Source organism: Culex pipiens, chromosome 2 (genome assembly GCF_016801865.2).
Source record: "Culex pipiens pallens isolate TS chromosome 2, TS_CPP_V2, whole genome shotgun sequence".
Lineage (NCBI taxonomy): Eukaryota > Metazoa > Arthropoda > Insecta > Diptera > Culicidae > Culex > Culex pipiens.
In genome coordinates this window covers 18,700,362-18,726,055 of record NC_068938.1, presented here as the reverse complement: position 1 = coordinate 18,726,055, position 25,694 = coordinate 18,700,362, and the positions used below count along the sequence as shown (strand labels likewise).

The window sequence follows — 25,694 nt, the reverse complement described above, 5'->3', positions numbered from 1 at the left end:
ATATGTTTAGGACAAAAATAGACATTTTTTTAACTACACCCCACCGGCGGTCGCATGATTGTGATACATGGCGGCATGAAAGTATATTAGAATCTGCATGAAAACTGTCCTCATGCATTTTTTGCGATTTAGGGGTATGACATTTTTGCCCGTTACCGACAATTATCGACATTACCGACAGCTTTTTGATTGTATTTCACAAAAAAATAACCTTAACAGAACGAGTATTGAACCACCAACTTCTTAGTAGTTGATCCGACACGCTACCACCGCGCCATGGACGCTTGATTAAATGAGATTGAAAGAGCACCAACATAATCTTCTCTCTGAAGTGTTGCTCAGGGACGGGCCAGCATTATATGTGTTGGTGAGAACTGCAGATCGCAGAAATGTTTACACGCGGGCAAAAATGATCTACGGGCTTGCTGCAAAAAATATTATAAAATGTGACATTTTCTGCAGCAAATCCACTGTTGCAGATTTTGAGATATATTTTTTCTTTGGGTGTATGACTCAAAAAGAGCAAAAAAACTATTTCAAAAAACATTTTTTTTAAACTGTTTTTTTGGAAAACAAAAAAAAAGTCACATAATTTTTAAACACAAATTCCTAATCAAACATGAAGTTTGATTTTTGCGAAAATTTTGTTTTTTTTTCATTTTTTCAAGGTTCTAACGGATGTCCAAGCCAAGACAATTTTTCGGAGTTCCGATTTTTTTTTAATTTGTATAAGAAACTTTGACGATTGAAGTACAGCTACAAATAAAAAATGATATTGGAATTATAAGGTTTTTGTCATCACTTAAATTATACTCCACTTAAAAAAGGCAATATCTTCGAAACGGTTGATCTGAATTTAATTTCATAAATGAAACATTCGTGATTTTTTTATGATCTATCCAATAAAAATATGACCAGAGTTTTAAACTCAAAACTAACATTTAAAAAACGCTTCAAATAAGGCCATTTGCAAATGTTAGTCTGAGTCAAAGCTCAAAAGTTGTCTTTCTAGATCATCTAAAACATAAAAAAATCAAATTTTCAAAAATAATGTTTTTGCGCAAATCGATTGTTTTGAATGCTCAACAATAAAAATTCTTCTATTTTGTCCTAAATTTCCCTTACTTATACCTACAATTCTGCCAAAGACACAAACTTTAATAGAAATTCTGTTCCAAAGATAAAGAATCTCGGATGTATTACATAATTGTATGGGCAGCTGTCAAATTTGTTTGGAAATCGATTTGAAGTAATTTTTATTTATTTATTTATTTATTTATTTATTTATCATCTATGCAGATTTCAGGTTTTCTTCCTAACTAAGCAACAAAAATGGCATTTTTGGTCAAAAGAAAGAGTCCTACAAATTTAAGGCAAATTATAAATACAAAAATGATTAATGGCTGAAATTTTGAAAAAGTGCGCATTTTATATCAAAATTAGGTTCTTTTAAATATATCCTAATTAATCCTAATTATTAAAAGAGGTAATATTCAACCAAACAAATTTTCAACCTTCCAAAATTTAACTTAAAACTTACATTTAAAAGGACTGTAAAATAAGGCCATTTTCAAATGTTAGTCTAGGTTAATGCTCAAAAGTTGACTTTTTAAATCATCTTAAATATACTAAAATATATCAAAATAATCAAATTTTCAAAAATAATGTTTCTGCGCAAATCGATTGTTTTACATGCAAAATAAAAAGAGTGCTCATTTTTCCCCAAATTTCCCTTATTTATACCTACAGCTTCGCCAAAGACACCAGATTTATTACAAATTCCGTTTTCAAGTTAAAGATTCTCGGTTATTAAGATTCCACTATTGTATGGGCAGCTGTCAAATTTGTAAGGAAACTTGTTTGGACCATCTATTGAAGCAAAATTACTTTTTTGGTCGAAAAAAATGCCTTACAAAGTTAATGGCAAATAAAAAAAATACAAAAAAATATCTTTGCCCAAAATTTTGGAAAATGGCTCATTTTATATCAAAATTATGGTTTTTTTAAATATATCCTAAATATTTAATAATATTTTCACTGTATTCCTTTAGAGCAGTTCTCTACGTATTTTTTCGGCTGAAACTTTTTTGGTACCTTCGGTATGCACAAAGAAGCCATTTTGCATCATTAGATTGTCCATTTAATTTTCCATACAATTTAGGCACCTGTCCATACAAAAATGATATGTGAAAATTCAAAAATCTATATCTTTTGAAGCAACATTTACCAACAAAGCGTTTTGATATTTTTCCCACAAAGAGGATCTGAAAAATGCTTTTATTTCAGTTTGGATTTTACGTCACAAAGTCGTTTTAATGCAAATAAGCGCTTCGTGTTACTTTTTGCTTTAACATTTTGAAATTAGGCTCTTTTTTTTCCTATTTGGCCCTGAAAATATAATTGAACAAGTAGATTTCAGCTTAAAATTTAAAATCTAATTTAATAGAAAAAAAATGGTCAAGAGTAAGTGAAACTTAAACGAAATCATGTTCACAATGACACGTAAAAATTAAAAACATAGACAGTAAAGAAATCGCAGTCAAATTCCAAACCACTACAAACTTATTCACCCAATCCCGCAGAGGCCTTGAACGAATTACACAACTTCTCAGTTTGTCTCAGTTTAGTGCCGTACTTTGTATATGTCACCAAGTCCAAGTCCCACAGCCGCACGCAACGCAAAAATCGAAAGCCAAAATATGATTCCTCTCGAAAGCAAATCGATGTGGCCCGAGTTCAAAGATCATCGGTCCATAAATTTTCTGCTTGGTGACTCCTCGACTCGGATGATGATTATTGTTGTTGCACTTTCGGGATATCGTGGATATCTGATAATCCCAGCGAGTCTCTCCGGTCCCAGGGCCTGCTGTCACGGATCACCTTTTAATTAAATTTATGGGACTCCCAGTGACACTGATTTCGACTCAATTTCACGCCATCTCGCTGCCATCGTATATTTGCGCGCGGGGAGGTTTTTCTCGAATTTGCACTCGCACAAAGTTCATGAACTCTCACTTCTCACTTTCCGAGACGCTTGCTGCAGACGCTCCGCGAGGAGGCAGGGAGCTTTATTGTTATTATTATTTGGAGGGTGGTTGGTAAGGTTTCGCTGGCATATCTCAAGATTCACCCACGTGCAGACCAGCGAACCAGCGTAAAGCCAAGGTGGGACCCCCCTCGTTGTCACCCGGGTTGTTGATGGCGTCAGGGGCGAATATTTTTCATTTATTATGATTGAAAACATTAAAGTTGCTGTTGCTGCTGTTGCTGCGGCAGGTTTCATAAATAATGTTGGGCTTCCACGTTAAAGTAATTGCACCCCCTCGTGAGGTGACAACGTTGCGACGATTTGGAGGTTGCTACAAAGTGGTTAAAAGTGGTTCAGAAAGTAAGTGTCTTCATGATGGTTCGTTACAGATTTTATCTGATCATGATTTTGAAGATGATGATGGAGAAGAAGCAGGATATTCGTGCCTTCCGGATTACGATGGCAGATGAAATCGAAAGTGTTGCGGAAGTGATTTTATTTTCATGCTGTGAATTCACCTCAATTGTGTAACCATCTTCAGCTGATTGCTGATTTGTTTGAAATAAACCCACAAGAATCTAAAATGTTGCACTTCACAATTTCTATGGTTTCTTTCAAGCAATCCAATATCTGATAAACAAAATCGTTTCAGAAAATGACTTCCTGATTGTGTTTAATTCTCCTGCTCCATAAAATCATAAAACCCATTTAATCAATTGTTGACTCGTTCGAATGTGCAGCAAATCAGGATCTAGATTATCTGCTCAACTTTGTGACAAAATTGCGTGCTCAAATCAATTTAGCACCACCACAAAGTTCAATTGATCCAGCTGCATTCCCAGCCTCCACCACAATCTGATCTGGTCGCGGCAATCCCAAAACAATTTATTCGAACGCTAACTCCCCTTAATTATCGCAATTAAAAGCAGTTTAACACATTGTAACGCTGGGGTGGACTAAGCTTTATAGACAATCGGGAGACCGCTCAAACAAGCGCCGTAACACGCCATACTATGTCCGCGTAGGACGACCTGGTTGACAATCTCACGCAATGAACGGAGTTCAGGACATTCGAAGGGGGTACGTGCGCGCCGATATTTATTGATGCACGCATTCAAACTAATTAAGGTTCCGATCAAGCGATCAAGAACAACGCCGAGCACCCATTAAATGATGCTTTTTAATAAGAGTGTGCTAAAACTTGGACGGCGGGCATTAACGTCACATCGAATCACCTCTCTCGCAGCCATGACAGAGGTCCAGATAACGACCCCCGGTGAGGACTACAATGTTGCAGAAGTAGATCTTCGGCGACTGTCGTCGGTGTCGTGCCAACAGATGTCGATCGACTCAAGGAGCTCTACAGCTCTTGTAGGACAAACGAGAGTGTGTGGGGTTGATTTGTGATCTGTCTCGCGAGAATCTGGCTTCTGCTGGACCTCTACAATGTTGCGGTGGGTACTTGGTGGTGTAGTTGGGCCTGCACGCAGATAAATAATAATTTACGCTTTTAATGACCTCGATTGAATTTTCGCGCAAAAATCGCCCAAGCCGAGGCGAAATTATTGCGGGGTCTTATTTACGGCCCTGCCCGTTTGAAACAACTGCTGCTCACGAACGCGTCTACAGACCTTAGCGAGCAATTACAGGGAAGATGCGGCCACAAAAAGGCCAGAGTGATTGCACTTCTGACACCTAGGTGGCGGCGCCGAGCTGCAACTCTTCAAGTCCAAGTCAAAGAGACACGAGCAAAAAAGTATGTAGATATGTACGGGGAAAAAAAAGCATAAAAAGAGCTGAAATAGAAATAATGAGCCACGGCTGCGACTATTAGAGACGAAAATTGCAGAACTTTCGTTGTTTTTGTTCCCGCGCGATGGCCACTGCGAAAATCCGAGAGGGCCCTTGAGGGAAAAAGAAAGTTTTCCGCGCCGCGTCAACGGACGGCGTGATCCTTTCCCAAAAGCATGAGAACTGAAAAGTCATCGGACTAGTGGCTGAAGTGAGGTGAGGGTACAGCTCTAATTAGATTTTCCTTTCCGTGGTCACGACCGAAGAAGAGCGTTCTGCGCCGACGACGCTCCAAAGAGTGGCCATTGAGCAATGACCTTTTTTCTAAGCTGTGGAGGGGGATTTTGACGGAAAGGTTTGACGTCTGGATGAAGATGCACTCTGAATGCATTTTCGAGAGGAATAATGGACACGATTCGGGATGATTGGATGAGCCGAGACAGCTGTATGGATTTGAGATTTGTGTTTTGACATGAAAATGTTAGAAATCTGTAAATATAAGATTGCAAGTACGACCAACAGGGCTTGCGAAATTTCTACTTTTTTGGTGATAGCTGACAGAACACTCCAATCGTTTTCACCACGACAACCTGATTTTTACATTCTACTTTCGTTCGTTTCACACACAAAGGAATGAGTGCTACGCAAAGTCACTCACACAATCATTGACTTCCCTCCAGGAGAAAAATCGCTTAGAGAGCGGTCGTTTGACATTTTACCAAGATTCCGATCATCTCTCCAATGATAGCAATCATATGACTCCTGTCACCACGCAGCATACACTAGGAAGAGAGAGACAAAAACGAGAAAGAGCACGTTGTCTCGTTCGGGCGGCTGCTTGAGTGGTGCTCATTTTTCGTTCGTTTCGTCTTCGTGTTTACGTTCATCGACCGTCGCCAAGCAATGACGGTCATGATAGGCGTTGTGTGTCAGCGATCAAATATCGTCTAGGGAAATGATCGCTGACAGAAAGTTCTATCGAATATTGAGCAGTCCCGTTTAGTGATAGATCTCGTTTCAAGCATTGACGACCAAGCGTTCAAGTAGACATTATGTTTGGCATTAAGAATAAAAAAAATGTAAAACTGATCTCAAATGCAACCATGAATTCGAAAATTCATTCTGAAAATCGCTGCCTGTATTCAAAGCAATTTGGTATCATGTGTCTTTAATAATCTCCCACTACAAGCTCCCCATTTGCAGCGCATTTCCGAGTGGCGGCGAATGGCCAATCTGCCGAACCACCGCGATAACATCTGATCTAACCCAATTACGACTGCATATGTTATAAATTATCCCCCCAACAAAACAGCTCCCACAAGGTCCGTCGAATTTGTATGGTTTCAACAAGCAGGCAGCAAAAAACGCTGATTCGCTCAGCATGTTTCTAATTCCAATCTAACGATCGATTCCATCCATCTTTTCAACGAGCTCCAACCGGTGAGAACATCAGCGGCGGTGGCTAATTAATGACGCTGGAATTCCTCTTTTAGGGGTCCCACATTTGGGACGTTTCGCAGACTAAACAAAAAATGAAGCCATTTATCAAAATCGCAGCCGACGCCAGCTGTCACAGTTTGCAAGAAGCTCTGTTTCAGGAGTTTGGATGCATTCGCTGGATGTCAGCATGTTTGGCAAAGTGACGCATGTGGGCATGAGCAAACAGATATTGATGGCGCTTTTGTGACCTCTGTCTGGAAGATTGGAAGGTGAATCCTTTTGAGGAATTCCTGAAAAGATCTGGATTCTTTGTTCAGGTGAAAAATTGAGATCAGTTATAATTGACGTGGAGCTTGTTTTTGCCAGATTTAAGCAGGAAGCTTTTAGGATTGATACTCAAAAGAACATAATGATAGGTTTAAGCAACTTCTTGAAGAATGCAACCTCATAACCAAACAAAAGCACATGTTGTGCAGAAGCCCACCAAGATCGCTTCTTCCCAGAGCGCATCCAAACAACCGCGTTACATCAAATTGCTTCCTGCTAAACCTCACCACACCGAGAGTGAGAGCTTGTAACCACGAATCATGACTTGTTTCAGCGCTAAATCATGACCTAATCCGTTGCATAATTATATCAAACAACGCACAGTTACAACCCGCTAATGGACCCCACGGCGCAAATTTACATATTAAATCTCACTCTCACTCTTCAGGAGATCACTCATCAGCACCCGCTCTTAACGAGGTGTTGCTACCTGGTTAAGGTCTCTCGAGCCACCTTCACCCGAGATCAGGTAGCACCGCGACGATAGATCACGCTTTCACGCGTGCGTGTGATCAATCGAACTGGCAATAAATTTCGCCCTTAAAACCATAGGGCCTTAGCCGTGTGAGAGGAAGGGTTCGTAAATGACCACCCTGGGTCCGAAAACCGTGCTCATCCGGGGTCGATTGCGAGTGACGGGGACGGGGTGTGATGAGTGGTCTCACGAAAGGTGCTGGAAATTGATTCCTCCGTGTTTTGAGGTCCGAGTGCGGGGAAGTGACAATATTTCATTCAGCTTATTAAATTTTTGGTCTTTGCTCACTGCTCAGGGTTTGTTGTTCATCACTTATTCCTTGCGGCCATTTACTCACTGCTCATGGCTCCGTTCGCATCACTCATTGTTTTCTCTTCACTGCTAATCAATTATTACTCAAAACTCTTTGCTCACAACTCATTAAAAACTCCTGAATGCTCATCTCAAATTGCACACTGCTCATTGCTCATCACTTGTTGCCACTTTTTGCTCATGGAATATAGTTCAACACTACATCAAGACATACTGCTCATTTTTACATCACTTATGTTCATAAATCAGGGACCAACGCCCATGTCTCATTGCTTTCTCATGGCTCACCACTTACTACTCATTACTCATTGCTCCTACTCATTACTACCTACCGCTATTTGCTCATCTCTTATTGCTAATTATCATTGCTCACCTTGATGCACTTGATGCTTCAGACTCACTCCTCACTTCAGCTTACACATTTTTTGCACATGGATTATTTCTCGATACTCATGGCTCACTGCTCGCTCCTCTTCACTTTGTTTGTTTGTTTTGAGGTGGTCCGAGTGCGGGGAAGTGTCGATATTTCATTCAGCTTATTAAAGTTTTGGTCACTGCTCACTGCTCAGGGTTTGTTATTCATCACTTATACCTTGCGGCTATTTAGTGACTACTTATGGCTCCGTGCGCATCACTCATTGTTTTCTCTTCATTGCTAACCAATTAGAACACATAACTCGTTGCTCACAACTCATCAAAAAATCCTGACTGCTCAATTCAAATTGCATACTGCTCATTTCTCATCACTTGTGGTGACTTTTTGCTCATGAAGCATAGTTCAACACTACATCAAGACAAACTGCTCATTTTTGAATCACGTATGTTTTTAAATCAGGGACCAAATCTCATGACTAATTGCATTCTGCTCATGGCTCACCACTTACTACTCATTACTCATTGCTCACAACTCATTGCCTACTGCTATCAGCTCATCCCTTATTGCTTATTATCATTGCTCACCATTTGATACTTCAGGCTCACAGCTCCTCATTTCAGCTCACGCATTTTTTGCTCATGAATTATTTCTCATTATTCAAGGCTCACAACTCGCTTCTCATCACTTGTTGTTCATTATTCATGGCCAATTTTACATTTCTCTCTGTCTCTCTCTTCTCTTGCTCATGGGCCAACTCTCATGACTCATTGCATAATACTCATTGCTCACAACTAATTACCAACTGTTATTTGTTCATCTGTTATTGCTTATTATCATTGCTATCACTTGCTTGGCTCATTGCTCCTCACTTTAGCTCACGCATTTTTTGCTCATGGATTATTTCTCATTACTCATGGCTCACTGCTCGCTCTTAATCACTTGTTGCTCATTGTTCATGGTCAATTTTTCATTTCTCTCTCTCTCTCTCTCTCTCTCTCTCTCTCTCTTTCTCTATCTATTTCTCTCTCTCTTTTTCTCTCTCTCGCTCTCTCGCTCTCTCTTCTCAAAACGAACTTCACATTTTTCATCACTTATTGTTTCTTGTTCATGTACCAATTCTCATGGCTCACCACTTAATACACATTTCTCATTGCACACAACTCATTACCAACTGCTATTTGCTCATCTCTTATTGCTTGTTATCATTGCTTATATCTTGCTTGGATCACTGCTTCTCACTTCAGCTCACGCATTTTTTGCTCATGGTTTATTTCTCATTACTCATGGCTCACTGCTCGCTCCTCATCACTTGTTGCTCATTGTTCATGGTCAATTTTTCATTACTTATTGCTCCTTGTTCATGGACCAACTCTCATGGCTCACCACTTATGACTCATTACTCATTGCTGACAACTCATTACCAACTGCTATTTGCTAATCTCTTATTGCTAATTATCATTGCTATTACTTGCAGCAGTAATAGCAATGGTAATGCTCCTCACTTCAGCTCACGCATTTTTTGCTCATTGTTTATTTCTCATTACTCATGGCTCACTGCTCGCTGCTCATCACTTGTTGCTCATTGTTCATGGCCAATTTTTCATTTCTCATCCTCATTGTGTGCTGATCATCAGTCAAAAAGTAATTTTGAGTAACTCATTACTCATTTTGAAATTCTTCTCAGCTCATTCTGAAGCATCTCACGACTCAGGTTTCGGCGAATCACCCCTTCAGCTGCCGATATTTTCCGCGGTGTCCGCTTCAACAACTCCGATACAGGCTGGCGGGGGCCTCCTCAATGATAGTTATGAAAATAATAGCAACAACTTGTGGGGGGTTGTGATTTTCGGCAGATGGATGACCCCACTTGGGAGTGAGAAAGATGAGATGAGCGTGGTGAGGTGAGGGGTGCTAATATATGATTGTTTATTTCTAGCTTTGGGGGCTTTTTTTTTGTGCTCGCTGAAATCCAGTGGGGGCGGAGGCCAAGGTGGCCACGGAGTGAAATTGGCGAAATGATTGATTGAATCCGAGTGGATATGGCGAGATGGGGGGAAGAAGACGCGAAAGAAGAAGCTTGAGTGGACTTTATGGATGGATTTGAGCGCCAGATGGTCTCCTCTCTGTTCGGTACTAGTGAAATGGAAATTTGTTAAATTGAATATTTTACGATTCGGTGAGGCAAAATAATGAACAGACGGCACACAAAAAAACTGAAAACCGGCACAAAAATAGTGTGTGGGTATAATTCAAAGCACCAAAATACTATTATTGTGTGGCGCTGCCACAACCGCCCAAAAAAAGTGGTGATCGATGCCAAAACTAGGTATGCAGGTTAAAATAACCGACGAAAATTGATTCCGATGCAAAATTTAATTCAACTTTCGATTTTTAACGCCAACTTACGACGATCGTCGATGCTTTCCATTTCACTTGAAGTGTTTTTTTTAGTTATTTCAAGATTTTTTTCAATCCCGCGAAACATTTAAATAGTCATCGTCTCAGTTATTGTTCTCATAAAAAGTAATCTAAAACTATTCAAACTAAAGTTCATCATCGTTATGTTTTACGATTATTATTAACGTCATTTTCGAACAGTTCTCCTGCCTCCCTTCACACAACATCATTTCCGTAAGTCATCCATCGAAAAGTTCACTCATCATCATCATCTGCCCCGGAAATTGAACCGTGTCGAACAGTTATATTGGCACACATAGCCCACCGGAATTAACAAGCGAAACTTATTTTTCATCAAGGTCGCCAAAACGCGCGCGTGAAAAACAACGAAAAGCCCCCGAAGGCAAGTCGCGCCCAAATAACTGATAATGATGAACGGCGAAGCGCCCATGACTTTGAACTAGCTATAGCCAAACAAAGCTCGCAGGCGTATCTTTATATGTAATACAATAAAAATCGCGCTCGCGCGAAAAAAGCCGGCTTTCGAGAGGAAATCGCGATCATAAATCATATCGGCACCGCGGAACTGTGCGAGACTTGGCTAAATTGAAGAGAAGTTGGAGGGGGGTTGTTCAGAGCAGACGTGAACTTTTTAAAGCTAATCTACCCCAAAATTTCCAAAAAAGTTGCCGAAAATGTTCTTCCACGACCAATGACCAAAATGACCAAAATGACCAAAATGACCAAAATTACCAGAATGACCAAAATGACCAAAATGACTAAAATGACTAAAATGACCAAAATGACCAAAATGACCAAAATGACAAAAAAAGACCAAAATAACCAAAATGACCAAAATGACCAAAATGACCAAAATGACTAAAATGACTAAAATGACCAAAATGACCAAAATGACCAAAATGACCAAAATGACCAAAATGACCAAAATGACCTAAATGACCAAAATGACCAAAATGACCAAAATGACCAAAATGACCAAAATGTCCAATATGACCAAAATGACCAAAATGACAAAAATGACCAAAATGACCAAAATGACCAGAATGCCCAAATGATCAAAATGACCAAAATGACCAAAATGACCAAAATGACCAAAATGACAAAAATGACCAAAATGACCAAAATGACCAGAATGCCCAAATGATCAAAATGACCAAAATGACCAAAATGACCAAAATGACCAAAATGACCAAAATGACCAAAATGACCAAAATGACCTAAATGACCAAAATGACCAAAATTACCAAAATTACCAAAATGACCAAAATGACCAAAATGACCGAAATGACCAAAATGACCAAAATGTCCAATATGACCAAAATGACCAAAATAACAAAAATGACAAAAATGACCAAAATGACCAAAATGACAAAAATGACCAAAATAACCAAAATGACAAAAATGACCAAAATGACCAAAATGACCAAAATGACCAAAATGACCAAAATGACCTAAATGACCTAAATGACCAAAATGACCAAAATTACCAAAATGACCAAAATGACCAAAATGACCAAAATGACCAAAATGACAAAAATGACCAAAATAACCAAAATGACAAAAATGACCAAAATGACCAAAATGACCAAAATGACCAAAATGACCTAAATGACCAAAATGACCAAAATTACCAAAATGACCAAAATGACCAAAATGACCAAAATGACCGAAATGACCGAAATGACCAAAGACCTAAATGACCAATGATCAAAATGACCAAAATGACCAAAATGACCAAAATGACAAAAATGACCAAAATGACCAAAATGACCAAAATGACCAAAATGACCAAAATGACCAAAATGACCAAAATGACCAAAATGACCATGATGACCAAAATGACCAAAATGACCAAAATGACCAAAATCACCAAAATAACAAAAATGATCAAAATGACCAAAATGACAAAAATTACCAAAATGACCAAAATGACCAATGGACTGTTTATAGCAGACGTGGACTTTGTTAAAAATTACCAATGAATTATGACCTTTGTCCAATTTCCAATGGCCAATGACCAATGGGTTGTTCATAGCAGACGTGGACCAACTCAACGTAGAAATTGGACTAATCTAACCTAGAAATTCAAAAAAACCAAAAATGTTGACCAATGACCAATGGGCTGTTCATAACAGACGTGGACTTTTCAAGATATTTAAAAAAAATAGTTCAACAACTACCAATAAACTATGACCGTTTCCTAATGACCAATGGGCTGTTCATAGCAGACTTCAACTTCTATTAGACTAATCTCACCTAGTAATTAAAAAAAATGTCAAAAATGTTGATCAATGGCCAATTTCCAATGGCCAATTTCCAACGGCCAATGACCAATGGGTTGTTCATAGGAGACGTGAACCTTGTCAAAAATGACAAATGAAATATGACCAATGACCACTGGGTTGTTTATAGCAGACGTGAACTTTTTCAAAAATGACAAATGAACTATGACCAATGTCCAATTTTCAATGGCCATTTATCAATGGGTTGTTCATACACGGAGAAAAAAGAGTTTCCAAAATCGTGAACAAGCGTTCATGAAAATGGGAACCACGAACAAAGTGTTCAAATCCCATGGTACGATTTCCAAAAACGTACCATGGGATTTGAACACTTTGTTCGTGGTTCCCATTTTCATGAACGCTTGTTCACGATTTTGAGAACTCTTTTTTCTCCGTGTAGCAGACGTGGACTTTGTCAAAAATGACAAATTAACTATGACCAATGTCCAATTTGAAATGACCAATGACCACTGGGCTATTTATAGCGTAGACGTGGACTTTTACTATTCAAATCTAACCTAGAAATTAAAAAAAATGTCAAAAATTTTACTATTCTAATCTAACCTAAAAAATTAAAAAAAAAAAATCAAAAATGTTGACCAATGACCAATGACCAATAACCAATTACCAATGATCAATGGACTGTTCATAGCAGACGTGAACCATGTCAAAAATGATCATTGTACTATGACCAATGACCAATGGGCTGTTCATATCAGACGTGAACTTTTACTAGTCTAATCTAACCTAGAAATTTAAAAAAATGTCAAAAATGTTGACCAATAACCAAAAAATTACAAAAATGTTGACGTGGACTTTGACAAAAATGACCAATGAACTATGACTAATTTCCAATTTTCAATAACCAACTTTTATTAGATTAAAAAAATTGTGAAAAATGTTGACCAATGATCGATGGGCTGTTCATAGCAGGCGTGGACTGTTTCAAACTACAAACTTAAGTAAGTTTTACTCAAATATTCAAAACAAAACAAAATCGGTAATAAATTTTGTCCAATTTTCGATGACTAATAACCGATGTAGTATTTCTAAAGCATCTTCGTAATTTTAGAACTACCCCACGAGGTCGTACGTCGACCGTGCTGCGTCTTCGAGGAAGGTGTGAAGCAGTTCAAAAATTAAGGTTACCCCAAATAGACCATGGGTAATAAGCCCCGCCACCTCCTCTCCCACCACAGGTGACCACCCTCATCCAACTCGTGTGTGTTTACCCATTTTGTTCCACCCTCACCGCGGTGAGTACCACGGTGTGAAAACCATCATTATCAGCGGCGAAGGAGCAGCCGCCGGCGTGATTCATGGTTTGTTAGGGTGCTGACACTGGGCTTCAGGGATGGATGGGGATGAGAACGAAAGTTGAGCTTTTTTTCGCGAGATTCCCCCCGTCAAGATTAGAGTGTTGAACCGTACAATAGTGTCGGTACGAAACCTCTCCAGCACTATTGACGGGGGCAGGTCGTGAGAGAATACGATATGGAGCCCGCTCAACGCGGGTCATCAGTGAAACAGAAACCTAGATGATGCGTTACAACGGAAAGTCGTGATGCGATGTGGAAATGTTTCCTAAGGAGAAAGTTCTTAGCTGGACTAAGCAAGGAATAGTTTGTTTGTTTTACTGCAATTTTAATCACTGAATCTGCTACATTCTCTCGAAGATCAATAAGCAAAAACAATTTCAATAAAAATTAAATACATTTTGAACGTTATCTCCCAGGCAATTACCGGCTTGCGAAGCAATTTCTAACATTGTATCGAAACCGGGCAAGCTCCAGTACAAAAATTCCCTACCCCGTTTAAACTTATCTCGAACATCGATCTCCCACTCAGAACCATTCACAATCCATTCACCTTCGTCGCAACTATGCCAGCTTATCTCCCTTCTCTGATACACATTCGACCGGCAACCTGTGTCCCAACTCCAAGCTCGAATCTATGTAAATAGCCAACCCAGCCTCATATTAACGCGCCCCGGATTTATGATCATGTTCATGAGGGCGACTGGCTGACCACGACAACACTACTATTACAGCCTGGGAATCACGCGTCCAATTTGCAAGAATGTTAAGTCGCGTTTAATGATTGGAATTGCGGCTTAAGCGAAGCCGCGGTAGATCAGATCTCGGCGCAGATGTGATGTGATAAACAAAGTGCGTTTGGATCACCGATAAGATTGACTTCAACTCACCGATCGAGAAACGGCGTCGAGCTCGAGTCCGAGCTGGACACGTAGCTGTGGTACCCCTCGGACTGCGCGTACGAGGACTGCTTCTGGTGGTGGTACATGGTTTGCTCGTAGTACGACCTGCTGTACTCCTCCAGGCCGGCCTGGGTCAGGTTGCTGCCGGGGAGCCCTGGGGTGTTGTGACCGCTGCCCGCCAGCAGGTGATGCCCGTGATGGTGGTGATGGCCGCCGTGGTGGTGTCCCGGCCCGGAACCGTTCGTGTGCAGCAGATGGTGGTGGTGCGGTGGATGCGGCGTCGTGCTCGATGTGGTGCTCATCTGATCGTCCTGGAAAATTAAAAGGGAAGAGGAGGGCTATTAATTACGGCAAACAGTCGTACTTGCGTCGGCAATAAGCGGGTCTGATTTGCTCGTAAGAGCAGTAATTGAAAATAGGAGTTGGCAATCAACCAGCGATTCTAATTTAAACTCGACGCGATCGCGATCGCGTCGCTTGAGACATCGAGAAATCGACAATTTTATGACGCCCTGGCTGTCGCTTGGCTGTAATTTCCGCTGATGTAACCAGCAACCGCCGGGCTAGATGGCAATGGCCTGCAACGTAGAGACACGCCACCTTCCCCAAGGGGTGGAGGAGAAGAACAGTATGGAAAGTTGAGCTGCGCGCGTCTTGCGTGACAATCATAATTACAGAAATGTGCGTTAACATAAGTGCTGTAAGCTCGGGGGGAGTTGGCCGAGCTTTCTCACGGTCGCATCGCTGCAACGGTAGTCGTAAAGATTAGGAAGTACTAGTTAGAGTCTCCAAAAGGGCTCAAATTAGCGATAAGTCATAACGTCATGATTCGAATTCCCGGACGCTTCGAAACCCGGACACTTCATCTTGTTTTATCAATTATTTGGATATAAGTTCACATTATGAATGTCAAAACTGTGTTATTTGATGAATTCCAACATCAACTTTCATTTAAAGTTTGTTTGAACGCTGTAGTTAATGCCAAAACAATTAAATACAGTAAAATTATAAGTTTACCAAATATGCGAAACATTTCACTTGAAATATTTCATAGGCGTTCGAAGCACCGGGAAGCCAAAGCAGAAATTTATGGTTTCGATTTCTTTAAATTCTAGCAAATTTGTATATAAACTATCGAATGTTTTGATGTTAACAGCTTATTTGAGACCTAAAGAAAGCCATTCACTAAAATTTCAATCCAAATTTGTGCGATTCATAAGTAAAATCGAGTGTTCGAAGTGTGATCGAGTGAATTCGAAGCAAAAGTGTCCGGATTTCGAATCAGCTTTTATCAGTGTCCGGGATTCGAAGCACAACAAGTCATTTTAATTTTCAAATTCTGATGAAAAATGATTAGAAAAGACTTATTTTGCATGCATTTTCTTGAAACTGACTGTTTATACTACATCCTGGTGATATTTCTACATTTCCAACTTATTATATGATTTTTTTGCCAGCTATAACAAAAATGATATGCTACTAAGTGTCCGGATTTCGAATCATGACGTTACCATAGCATAGACATGACAAAATTTGAAAAATATCACTGTGAAGTACACCATATTCTTTTTTTAAGTCACCTTTTTTTAAACGATTCTCGATTTTCGCAACTTTTTTTAAGTCATGACTTAAAATGAGAATGTCCATGACTTAAATTGAGAATATGACTTAAATTAAGAATCTTTGGGATTATGTAATTTGTCGGAGAATTTTCATCATTTATCAATTGTATTTGGTTTAGTTATGTTATTAAAACATTTTAGTATGGTTTTGGAACACCTGGGATGTTCTAGTCCATCCGAAACTTCCGGAAATTTTGTGCAGCAGGCTAACCGAAGAAACAAGTTGAAACTTCAAAATTTTGACAACGGATCCTACCCAGAGTGCTTCAGTGAGTGCGGTAGGCTACAGTGCATTGTTGTAACAACTTATTGGGATGATCTGGGACATCCAAGGACTCCCTGGAGTTAAGATCTGTGGGTCTACCGCTGCAACAAGCAAGAGGTCGACGGATTTTGACCCAGAAACATATCCGCATAGCTTCAGTGAGTATGGTAGACTACTTTGCTGATGTGTAGGGATGTCCTGGGTCATCCAAGGACTCCCTGGAGTTAAGATCTGTTGGTCTACCACCGTAACAAGCAAGAGGTCGACGGATTTTGACTCCGGAATATACCCGCATAGCTTCAGTGAGCATGGTAGACTACTTTGCTGATGTGTTGGGCTGACTTGGGTCATCCAAGGACTCTCTGGAGTTAAGAGCTGAGGGTCTACCACCGTAACAAGCAAGAGGTCGACGGATTTTGACCCCGGGACATACCCGCATAGCTTCAGAGCGTATGGTAGACTACATTGCTGATGTTCTAGGATGTACTAGGTCGTCCAAGGACTCCCTGATGTTAAGATCTGAGGGTCTACCGCCGTAACAAGCCAGAGGTCGACGGTTTTTGACCCCGGGACTCACTCGCATAGCTTCAGTGAGTATGATAGACTTATTTGCTGATGTGTTGAAATGTTCTGGGTCATCCAAGGACTCCCTGGAGATATGATTGACCACCAGATCTTAACTCCAGGGAGTCCTTGGATGACCCAAGTCAGCCCAACACATTAGCAAAGTTGTCTACCATACGCTCTGTAGCTATGCCGGTATGTCCCGGGGTCAAAATCCGTCGACCTCTTGCTTGTTACGGTAGTAGACCCACAGATCTTAACTCCAGGGAGTCTTTGGATGACCCAGTACATCCCAACACATCAGCAAAGTAGTCTACCATGCTCACTGAAGCTATGCGGATATGTTCCGGGGTCAAAATCCGTCGACCTCTTGCTTGTTACGGTGGTAGACCCACAGATCTTAACTCCAGGGAGTCCTTGGATGACCCAGGACATCCCTACACATCAGCAAAGTAGTCTACCATACTCTCTGAAGCTATGCGGGTATATTCCGGGGTCAAAATCCGTCGACCTCTTGCTTGTTACGGTGGTAGACCAACAGATCTTAACTCCAGGGAGTCCTTGGATGACCCAGGACATTCCTACTCATCAGCAAAGTAGTCTACCATACTCACTGAAGCTATGCGGATATGTTCCGGGGTCAAAATCCGTCGACCTCTTGCTTGTTGCAGCGGTAGACCCACAGATCTTAACTCCAGGGAGTCCTTGGATGTCCCAGATCATCCCAATAAGTTGTTACAACAATGCACTGTAGCCTACCGCACTCACTGAAGCACTCTGGGTAGGATCCGTTGTCAAAATTTTGAAGTTTCAACTTGTTTCTTCGGTTAGCCTGCTGCACAAAATTTCCGGAAGTTTCGGATGGACTAGAACATCCCAGGTGTTCCAAAACCATGCTAAAATGTTTTTATAACATGACTAAACAAAATACTATTGATACATTTTGAAAATTCTCCGACAAATTACGAAATCCCAAAGATTCTTAATTTAAGTCATATTCTCAATTTAAGTCATGGACATTCTTTTATTAAACGATTCTCGAATTAAACACCCCCATTTCGTTGTGTAAATCAAGAATATGGTGTATTACATAAATATTGACTTATCCAATTCTGCTAAAATGAATCGTATTCAAAATAGTGGAAAAATAAAACATTTTCTAGTTAATCAACTTGAATCCTCTCATTCTTTGTGTAATGTTAGTCTTAATTTAAAATTACCTCTTTCATGACATTATTTTATCTCAATTTTTACTGAAAAAGCGACATTACACAAGAAAAGTGGTAAAATTACATATTTTCAGAGGTAAATTTACACATTTTTTCTGACATACAAGATGTACCCCTTTCCAGTTGTAATATTATCATGTTTTTTTAAATGTGTATATTTTGATTTACAACTTTGATCTCCGATTTATTATGACGGAGGGCCGGTGTAACCTTATCAAATTTCCGGAAATTTGCTAAAATCAAAAGTTTCATCATTTTGTAGCACGGAACCGTAATGAGATAGAAATTCGGTTTCAAAAGCAATTTTTTTCATGCATTCCCTTTAGAACATAATAATTGTACTTTTATTCAATTGATTATGCTCAATTTCTTTAGAGCACTCAATTTAAAATGTCCTTTTACTTATATTGTACAGATCTTCATAATATTTTTATTTATCAAAAGGTTATGTTTTTTTTTAAATAAGTTCATAAATGTAAAGGGTAGAGTAGAGAAGGCGGACTTGAAATAACAAAGCTGTTGAATGACCATTTTAAAATAAAACTGAATTTAGCAAATATGACCGTCTCAACGTTATTGTTCATTCTGTCACATTGCTTGAAATATCTGAAATACAATTTCAACTTGGAAATTGTTATAGTCTGTTGTAAAATGTATTGGTTGTAGTAAAACATTAAGAAAATGCTTAATTTTAATGTTTTAGAATAACGTTACTATAAATTTCAAAAAACATACAAAAAACTTTCGTCATTATTTATTATTATCTTAAACAATAAGTAAATATTTGGCAACAAGCACTTTTGCATAAATTTTATTATTATTTTTAAAGTTTTTGCCTCTCGAAAAAAAGCTCAAAAAAATGAGAAAATATCACATGAATTCTTAATAATCTGGATTCACTCGATAAAAAACAATTGAATACACAAAAAAGACAACTCGATAACTCAACATTGACTTTCAAATAAGATATATTATCTTAAACTCAAAATGTAAACTTAGTAAAAACTCAAAATGTAACTCAAAATGTAAACTTAGTAAAAACATATTTAATTATTTTAATCGGTAAAGATAATATCGATAAATTATCTGTCAAAATGAACTAAATTCTACCGAAAATCGGTAGTAAGATGAACAATAATAAACTTCTTTAACGAATTTTGGTAAGATTTTACTAAATTCGGAAGTTTTCAGGTTACCAAACTGTTCAGCAGTTAAAAAATCGGTAAAATTTACCGAATGTTCCTGAACTTCCTAAACTAGATTGATATTCGGTAACAGTTTGTCCTCCTGATTTTTTTACATTTGAAATATTTTTGTGAACGATGTTTGAACAAGGGATATGAAATTTAAAGAATTACCAATATCCCAAAGATTTAAGATAACAAGAAAGCGTTAGCTATCAACTTTCATACGCGTCCGTCCATCAGCCGCCGACAATCCGTGCACCCATTATTCATCTCGAAACAAATCTCCATTCGCATGGTAATATCTTCATATGTAATGGTCGCCACTAGTTTTCCACATCAGATTACAGTACGTACGCGCAAACTGCCCATTGACAATCCCGCGCAGGTGAACGTCACTTTCACGGGCTTCCGCCAGGGTACATCCGCCTAATGGATTTGCAGCTAGCCAGGAAGCATCGAACCTGACAGATGGGACCTCATTAGTGGGGGAACAACAACGTTAGTCCTGACTTAAAAAACACTAAAAACTTCCTGCAATGTCTCCGCAAGATGGTCGGATAATGGTGGCGGATTGTTTGCTACCAACAAGTTGTAGGGGTATTAGTTTTAACGATTTGTGCGCTGTCTTGACCACTCTCGGGATTTGTAAGCAAATAATGAAGTTATACCGGCAGCAATCGTCGTGGAGAGAGGCGTTTAATGGATTAAGTCACCGCTTGCGCGTGCCTGACTGTGACTAATCACTTGCGAGAAATGAAGAGATGGACTGACAATCCGAAAGATTGCCTAATACATGGTGAAGAAGTTGTAGATCGGGAAATATCACTGTAGATTGCTGTAATGTGATATCAATACTGACCTGTTGCTTAATACCTCCGATAAATCGCAGAGCAAACCTTTAACTGAACTCGATTGAACCATCACTCAAAATCTGCACTTTATTAGACCTTCACGATTCTCATTAGCGCGGACCGCGCAGCTCATTACTTTTGCAGGTAGTGAGAAGTGACACCCCTCACGGCAGGACTCTTGCGCAAAGATCACCACGACCTTTTCACCAACCACTTGGTGCGGAACCCCGCAGGGCAGGACACGTTCGATCCTGGATCGTGTAAAGTCACTTTGGCGTATAGAACAAGTCAAAGTCCCAACTCTACGTGGGTGTAAAACTGGTCAATAAAACGTCTAGTTCTGCGCAGCAGAACTCCACGCAAATCGTGCGAAATCTATACAGATGTGCCATTTCCCTGTTTGAAACACGCAACGCAAAGGTTGTAGATCTCCGTGGACGTCTACAGCTGTGTACTAACTCCGTCTGATTGCTCTGTCAGATTGGCAAAGGTTAAGCCCTCGGTTAATCGTTTTCATTCTCGCAAGAATAAAGCTGCAATCAAAATCAGTACATCAATCCAGAATCGCGCGCTGCAGGGGCTACCGGCGCGGGTCATCGCCAAGGTTCGAACACCCTGCGCAAGATCTTCGGTGAATGGGAAGAGGTAATCGCGCGCGCGCGCACTCCTCTTACTAAAAGCCTATTTGCAGTTATCTTGGAATGCTGTCGGGACGGCCTGTCAGCCCGGGGTGTCAGCTGCTGCTGAAAGTGAAACCGGGGCAGGATAATCGCTCGGCCCGGGATAATCTCGTTGCAACCAGACACAGGCCTGGATCAGCGGCGACGACGGGCATGTGCAAATAATGAGTTCATTATGTTGACTTGTTTGGAATGTGTCCGGCGTTCTTTTTTTTTCGTGGGCAGCTCTCAAAGTGAGGTGTTCGAAGAAGTCGGGCAGCAGCGTTCGGGGAGTCGTGACGAGGAAACCGTACAAATGTGGAGTTAATTTGGTGCAGGTGACATGATATGCATGCAACACACTAATAATGGACGGAAGTAACGTTGTAAAGGTTTCCCTAATCAAGTGGGATCGAGATGTTTTTCAAACGAACTACTGAGTTACGTAACAATTTTCTGTATCTGGAAGACCAAATGAAGCTGTTGAACTGAATCAATGTTGATATTTGAAATGATCTTCAGAAGTTCTGGATTTTGCAACTTGACCATGTTGAGTTTTTTCAGCATACACAGGTTAGCCATGCGCCGGCTATCGATCGAGTTCACGAAGATCAGCCCATAACAAATTCGGCGAGCTTCTGCACATGTTGAACAAAGCCTCAACAACGTTGATTAAATTCCACAAAAAGACCACGCGACAGCCTGACGCCAGTTCTCGTCCTCCCTCCACAAAGCAGAATTACAAATGAAGCCTACACGATCATCTCGCCCGGCTCATCCTAGAACCCTTGAGCCGTTTTCGCGCCAAAGATCGGCGACCGCGGCGACAATGATCAGCAACTTCTGCGCGGTGAGGACGCGCTCGCAAAAATTAAAATTGCTAATCGGAACCACGTCGACCCTCAACCTGCCCGTGTGGTGCCACTCGGTCGTCCGGGTTGGAAATTAATTAAACATCCCCCTCGCGCTTCGCGATAATGGAATACAGCGCGCCCAAGCACGCGAACATAACTCAGGAGGGCCGGCCAGGACCTGGCGGCGGCCGCCAGGACCTTTCGTGATCTCCGATCACCCCAAAACGGCAGCCAACTAAACTACATCGCGCGGGACAAGATCCGCCTCCGCATCAACGCAAAACATGGACGGTACAAATTTTCGCCTGTCCTTCACGAGCTCTGCCCGAGAGAGAGAGACCCAGAAAAATTTATGAAACGGTTAACACGGGCGAATAATTTATGGGTATTATTCCCGAATACCTTGCTGCTGCTGGAACCTTGCAGCGGGATCAACCCAGCACAATACCGGGCCCAGGTACCGGTAGGACCAGGAAGAGCGAGGTAATTCATGTTCGCCAAACCACTTTCTACCCTGACGACGCCTGAATTTGGTTGCACTGCACTGCAGCCAGTGCTGTCAGTTTGGACGAGTTATTGATGCATTCTTCAGCGGAACCTGGCGTGGACACGCGCGTGTCGCAAGTACATTCCGGTTTTGAGTGGCCCGGATGGGGTGCCAAAGTTATGTAGTGCACAGGCGGGAACAAGATGATAAATTAACTTCTGGGACAGGAAATGCTTGAAGGAATTCAGTAAAACTACAATATTTTCAAATGGCTGTGTTTCGCAAGGGACCATCCATAAACCACGTGGACACTTTTTTGGGAATCTATAACCCCCCCCCTCCCCCCCTCGTGGACAATTGTCCATACAAAAAAAACTTTTTTGTATGGATCGTGGACAATCGCCATACCCCCCCTAAAGTGTCCACGTGGTTTATGGATGGTCCCCAAAATCGGTTTAATTTAAATTCTATGTTTTTCGGTTGATGTGTATCTAAGAATACAAAAAACTAGCTCCAATTTAGTTTGGACTCATTAGTCTTAAACTACCGAAAACAAGTGAGTGATCTGTTAGTGTTATGCTGTTATGTTACTAGACTAGTTTGTACATATAATTTTCCATTCAAATTTGACAGCTGCCCATATAAAAATGATGTATGAAAATTAAAAAATCTTTATCTTTTGAAGGAATTTTTTGATCGGTTTGGTGTCTTCGGCAAAGTTGTAGATATGGATAAGGACTACACTGAACAAAAATGATACACGGTTAAAAATTAGGGTGATTTTTAAATTCACTTTTTGTCACTAAAACTTAATTTGCAAAAAAACACTTTCTTTATTTTTTTTTTTTTTTGATTTTCAAACAATTCAATATAACGCCCTTTTAAAATGTGAGTCTTGGTTTAAAAATTATGGAAAAAAAATAATTCGAAAAGATCGGAAAATTTCACAAATGTTTCATATTTTAACATTGAAAATCGGACCATAAGTTGCTGAGATGTCGACATTAGATAATGGCAAGTTGTTTGGGTGAGACTTAGGAAACATCAATTTTCCTATGTATGTATGTATGTATGTATGATCCCCATTCCCGCAGGCAACTTGGTCCCGAAACAAATGTGAGCGCTAGGTGAACAATTCGATCATCTTTTACTCCATAATCTGTACACCCACGTGCATAAGTTTTTTTGCACGAATTTTAATGCTACAAATACCGGCGCATAGATCAAAATGGTTTCCCGCTTCCCTTCCCAAGCGCCGGAAATTTGTAGCGGGTGTAGGGACACTTCGCATAGACGCCCTTGCTCCCATCACGTCACTGAGGGTATGGAGCGACGAGAAATTAATAAGCATACCCCCTCAGCCGAACCTTCATTAGAGAAGCAGGCAATCCACAACTCACAGCGAACGACTAAAGGGACACCCTACCGCGTATATAGTTAAATTGGCGTGGTTTGTCTTTGTTGATCTGAATGAATGTTAGTATAAGTGAAAGAGTATTTTGATATTTATATAGGAAAGATCTCACCAAATAAGAAAAACTTCAGAGGTTGGTCCATTCCGACCGATTCGCCACGCGTCTTCTAGCTTCCAGCATAGAAACAGATCTCGCCTGAACGGATACTGCTGGGGTGTTGATGTGCTGCTGCAAGCCTTGATGAATTTCTTTAGAAATCGATCCTTGGTCCAAATCCAACAGCTCGCTGGTATTGATGAGAGTTCGTAGTTCCCGGCACCTTCTGGGGTAGCAATCGCCCCGACGAATCGCGGAAACCGTATTTTCAATGGCACCATCCCGTGATTTGCCTTCAAATTCCACTACACCACACTTTTTTTTCAAGTTCTAGATTTTTTCACAAAATGACAGCGAGAAAAAATTTGAACGTCCGAACCCGCGCACAGTTTGCTTCGATCTCCAACTTAGGAAACATCAATTTTCCTGTTTTGCCTTTCTTACTAAAGAAAGGTATAGGTTTTACTTTAAGCCAGGACATCATTTCCATCTTCGTAAATATGTCGATTTAGCATGAATTTTAATCGGAAAAATCGTCAAAAAATCACACTGCATCGATTTTCGACGCTCTATCGATTCACCTTGACAGAACTCGTCTATCTCCAACCCTCAAATTTTGAGAAAATAAATTCCGTGGAGGTCGAGTGATGTTCGTATGTGGTAAAATTTTGCTAAATTTTGTGTCGCGCCGTTCTCAGCTCCCATATATCCGATTTCGATTCTTCTAAATGCAGACGAAAGCTAGTGTGCTGAACCTGGGCGAGTTGCCGCGCAAATTTCGAAATATCCATCTGTTTTCGGATGCGGCCAGACTTTTCAACAAAATACACAGTTTTCAAATGAAAATATGGTCAATTTTTTTCATTTTCATATCTTTTATTTATCTCAAAAATTGCATTTTTCGAGCCCTACAACCTCCCAAATTTTCATCCAGATTCATAATATGGTTCTGGAGTTAGAGCCGTTTGATTGACCTACCATAAGAAAAAAAATCCCTAAAAAAAGGTAAAAGCCCACCTGGTGACCTTCGCCAACATTTTTCATTTCTGATTTTATTCAGAATTTCTTGCTACATTCATAGTACAGACCATGAGTGAGCATCTGAAACAAATTCGACATCGATCGGCAATCCCGATCAATTTTTAGAACGATTTACTTTTTGCCTTTCTTACTAAAGAAAGGTATAGGTTTTACTTTAAGCCAGGACGTCATTTCCATCTTCGTAAATATGTCGATTTAGCATGAATTTTAATCGGAAAAATCGTCAAAAAATCACACTGCATCGATTTTCGACGCTCTATCGATTCACCTTGACAGAACTCGTCTATCTCCAACCCTCAAATTTTGAGAAAATAAATTCCGTGGAGGTCGAGTGATGTTCGTATGTGGTAAAATTTTGCTAAATTTTGTGTCGCGCCGTTCTCAGCTCCCATATATCCGATTTCGATTCTTCTAAATGCAGACGAAAGCTAGTGTGCTGAACCTGGGCGAGTTGCCACGCAAATTTCGAAATATCCATCTGTTTTCGGATGCGGCCAGACTTTTCAACAAAATACACAGTTTTCAAATGAAAATATGGTCAATTTTTTTCATTTTCATATCTTTTATTTATCTCAAAAATTGCATTTTTCGAGCCCTACAACCTCCCAAATTTTCATCCAGATTCATAATATGGTTCTGGAGTTAGAGCCGTTTGATTGACCTACCATAAGAAAAAAAATCCCTAAAAAAAGGTAAAAGCCCACCTGGTGACCTTCGCCAACATTTTTCATTTCTGATTTTATTCAAAATTTCTTGC

At 40.1% G+C, this 25,694-nt stretch overlaps 1 protein-coding gene across 3 annotated transcripts in view; it reads right to left on the bottom strand.

The window, feature by feature from the left end:
* LOC120432464 (protein Shroom) overlaps window positions 1–25,694 on the bottom strand; it is a 371,160-nt gene that overhangs the window by 256,889 nt on the left and 88,577 nt on the right. For all 3 annotated transcript variants that reach the window (XM_039597692.2, XM_039597693.2, XM_039597694.2), the window contains exon 2: window positions 14,656–14,978. In XM_039597692.2, the coding sequence (XP_039453626.1) occupies window positions 14,656–14,978 (323 nt within the window). The remainder of the gene's footprint in view (window positions 1–14,655; window positions 14,979–25,694) is intronic.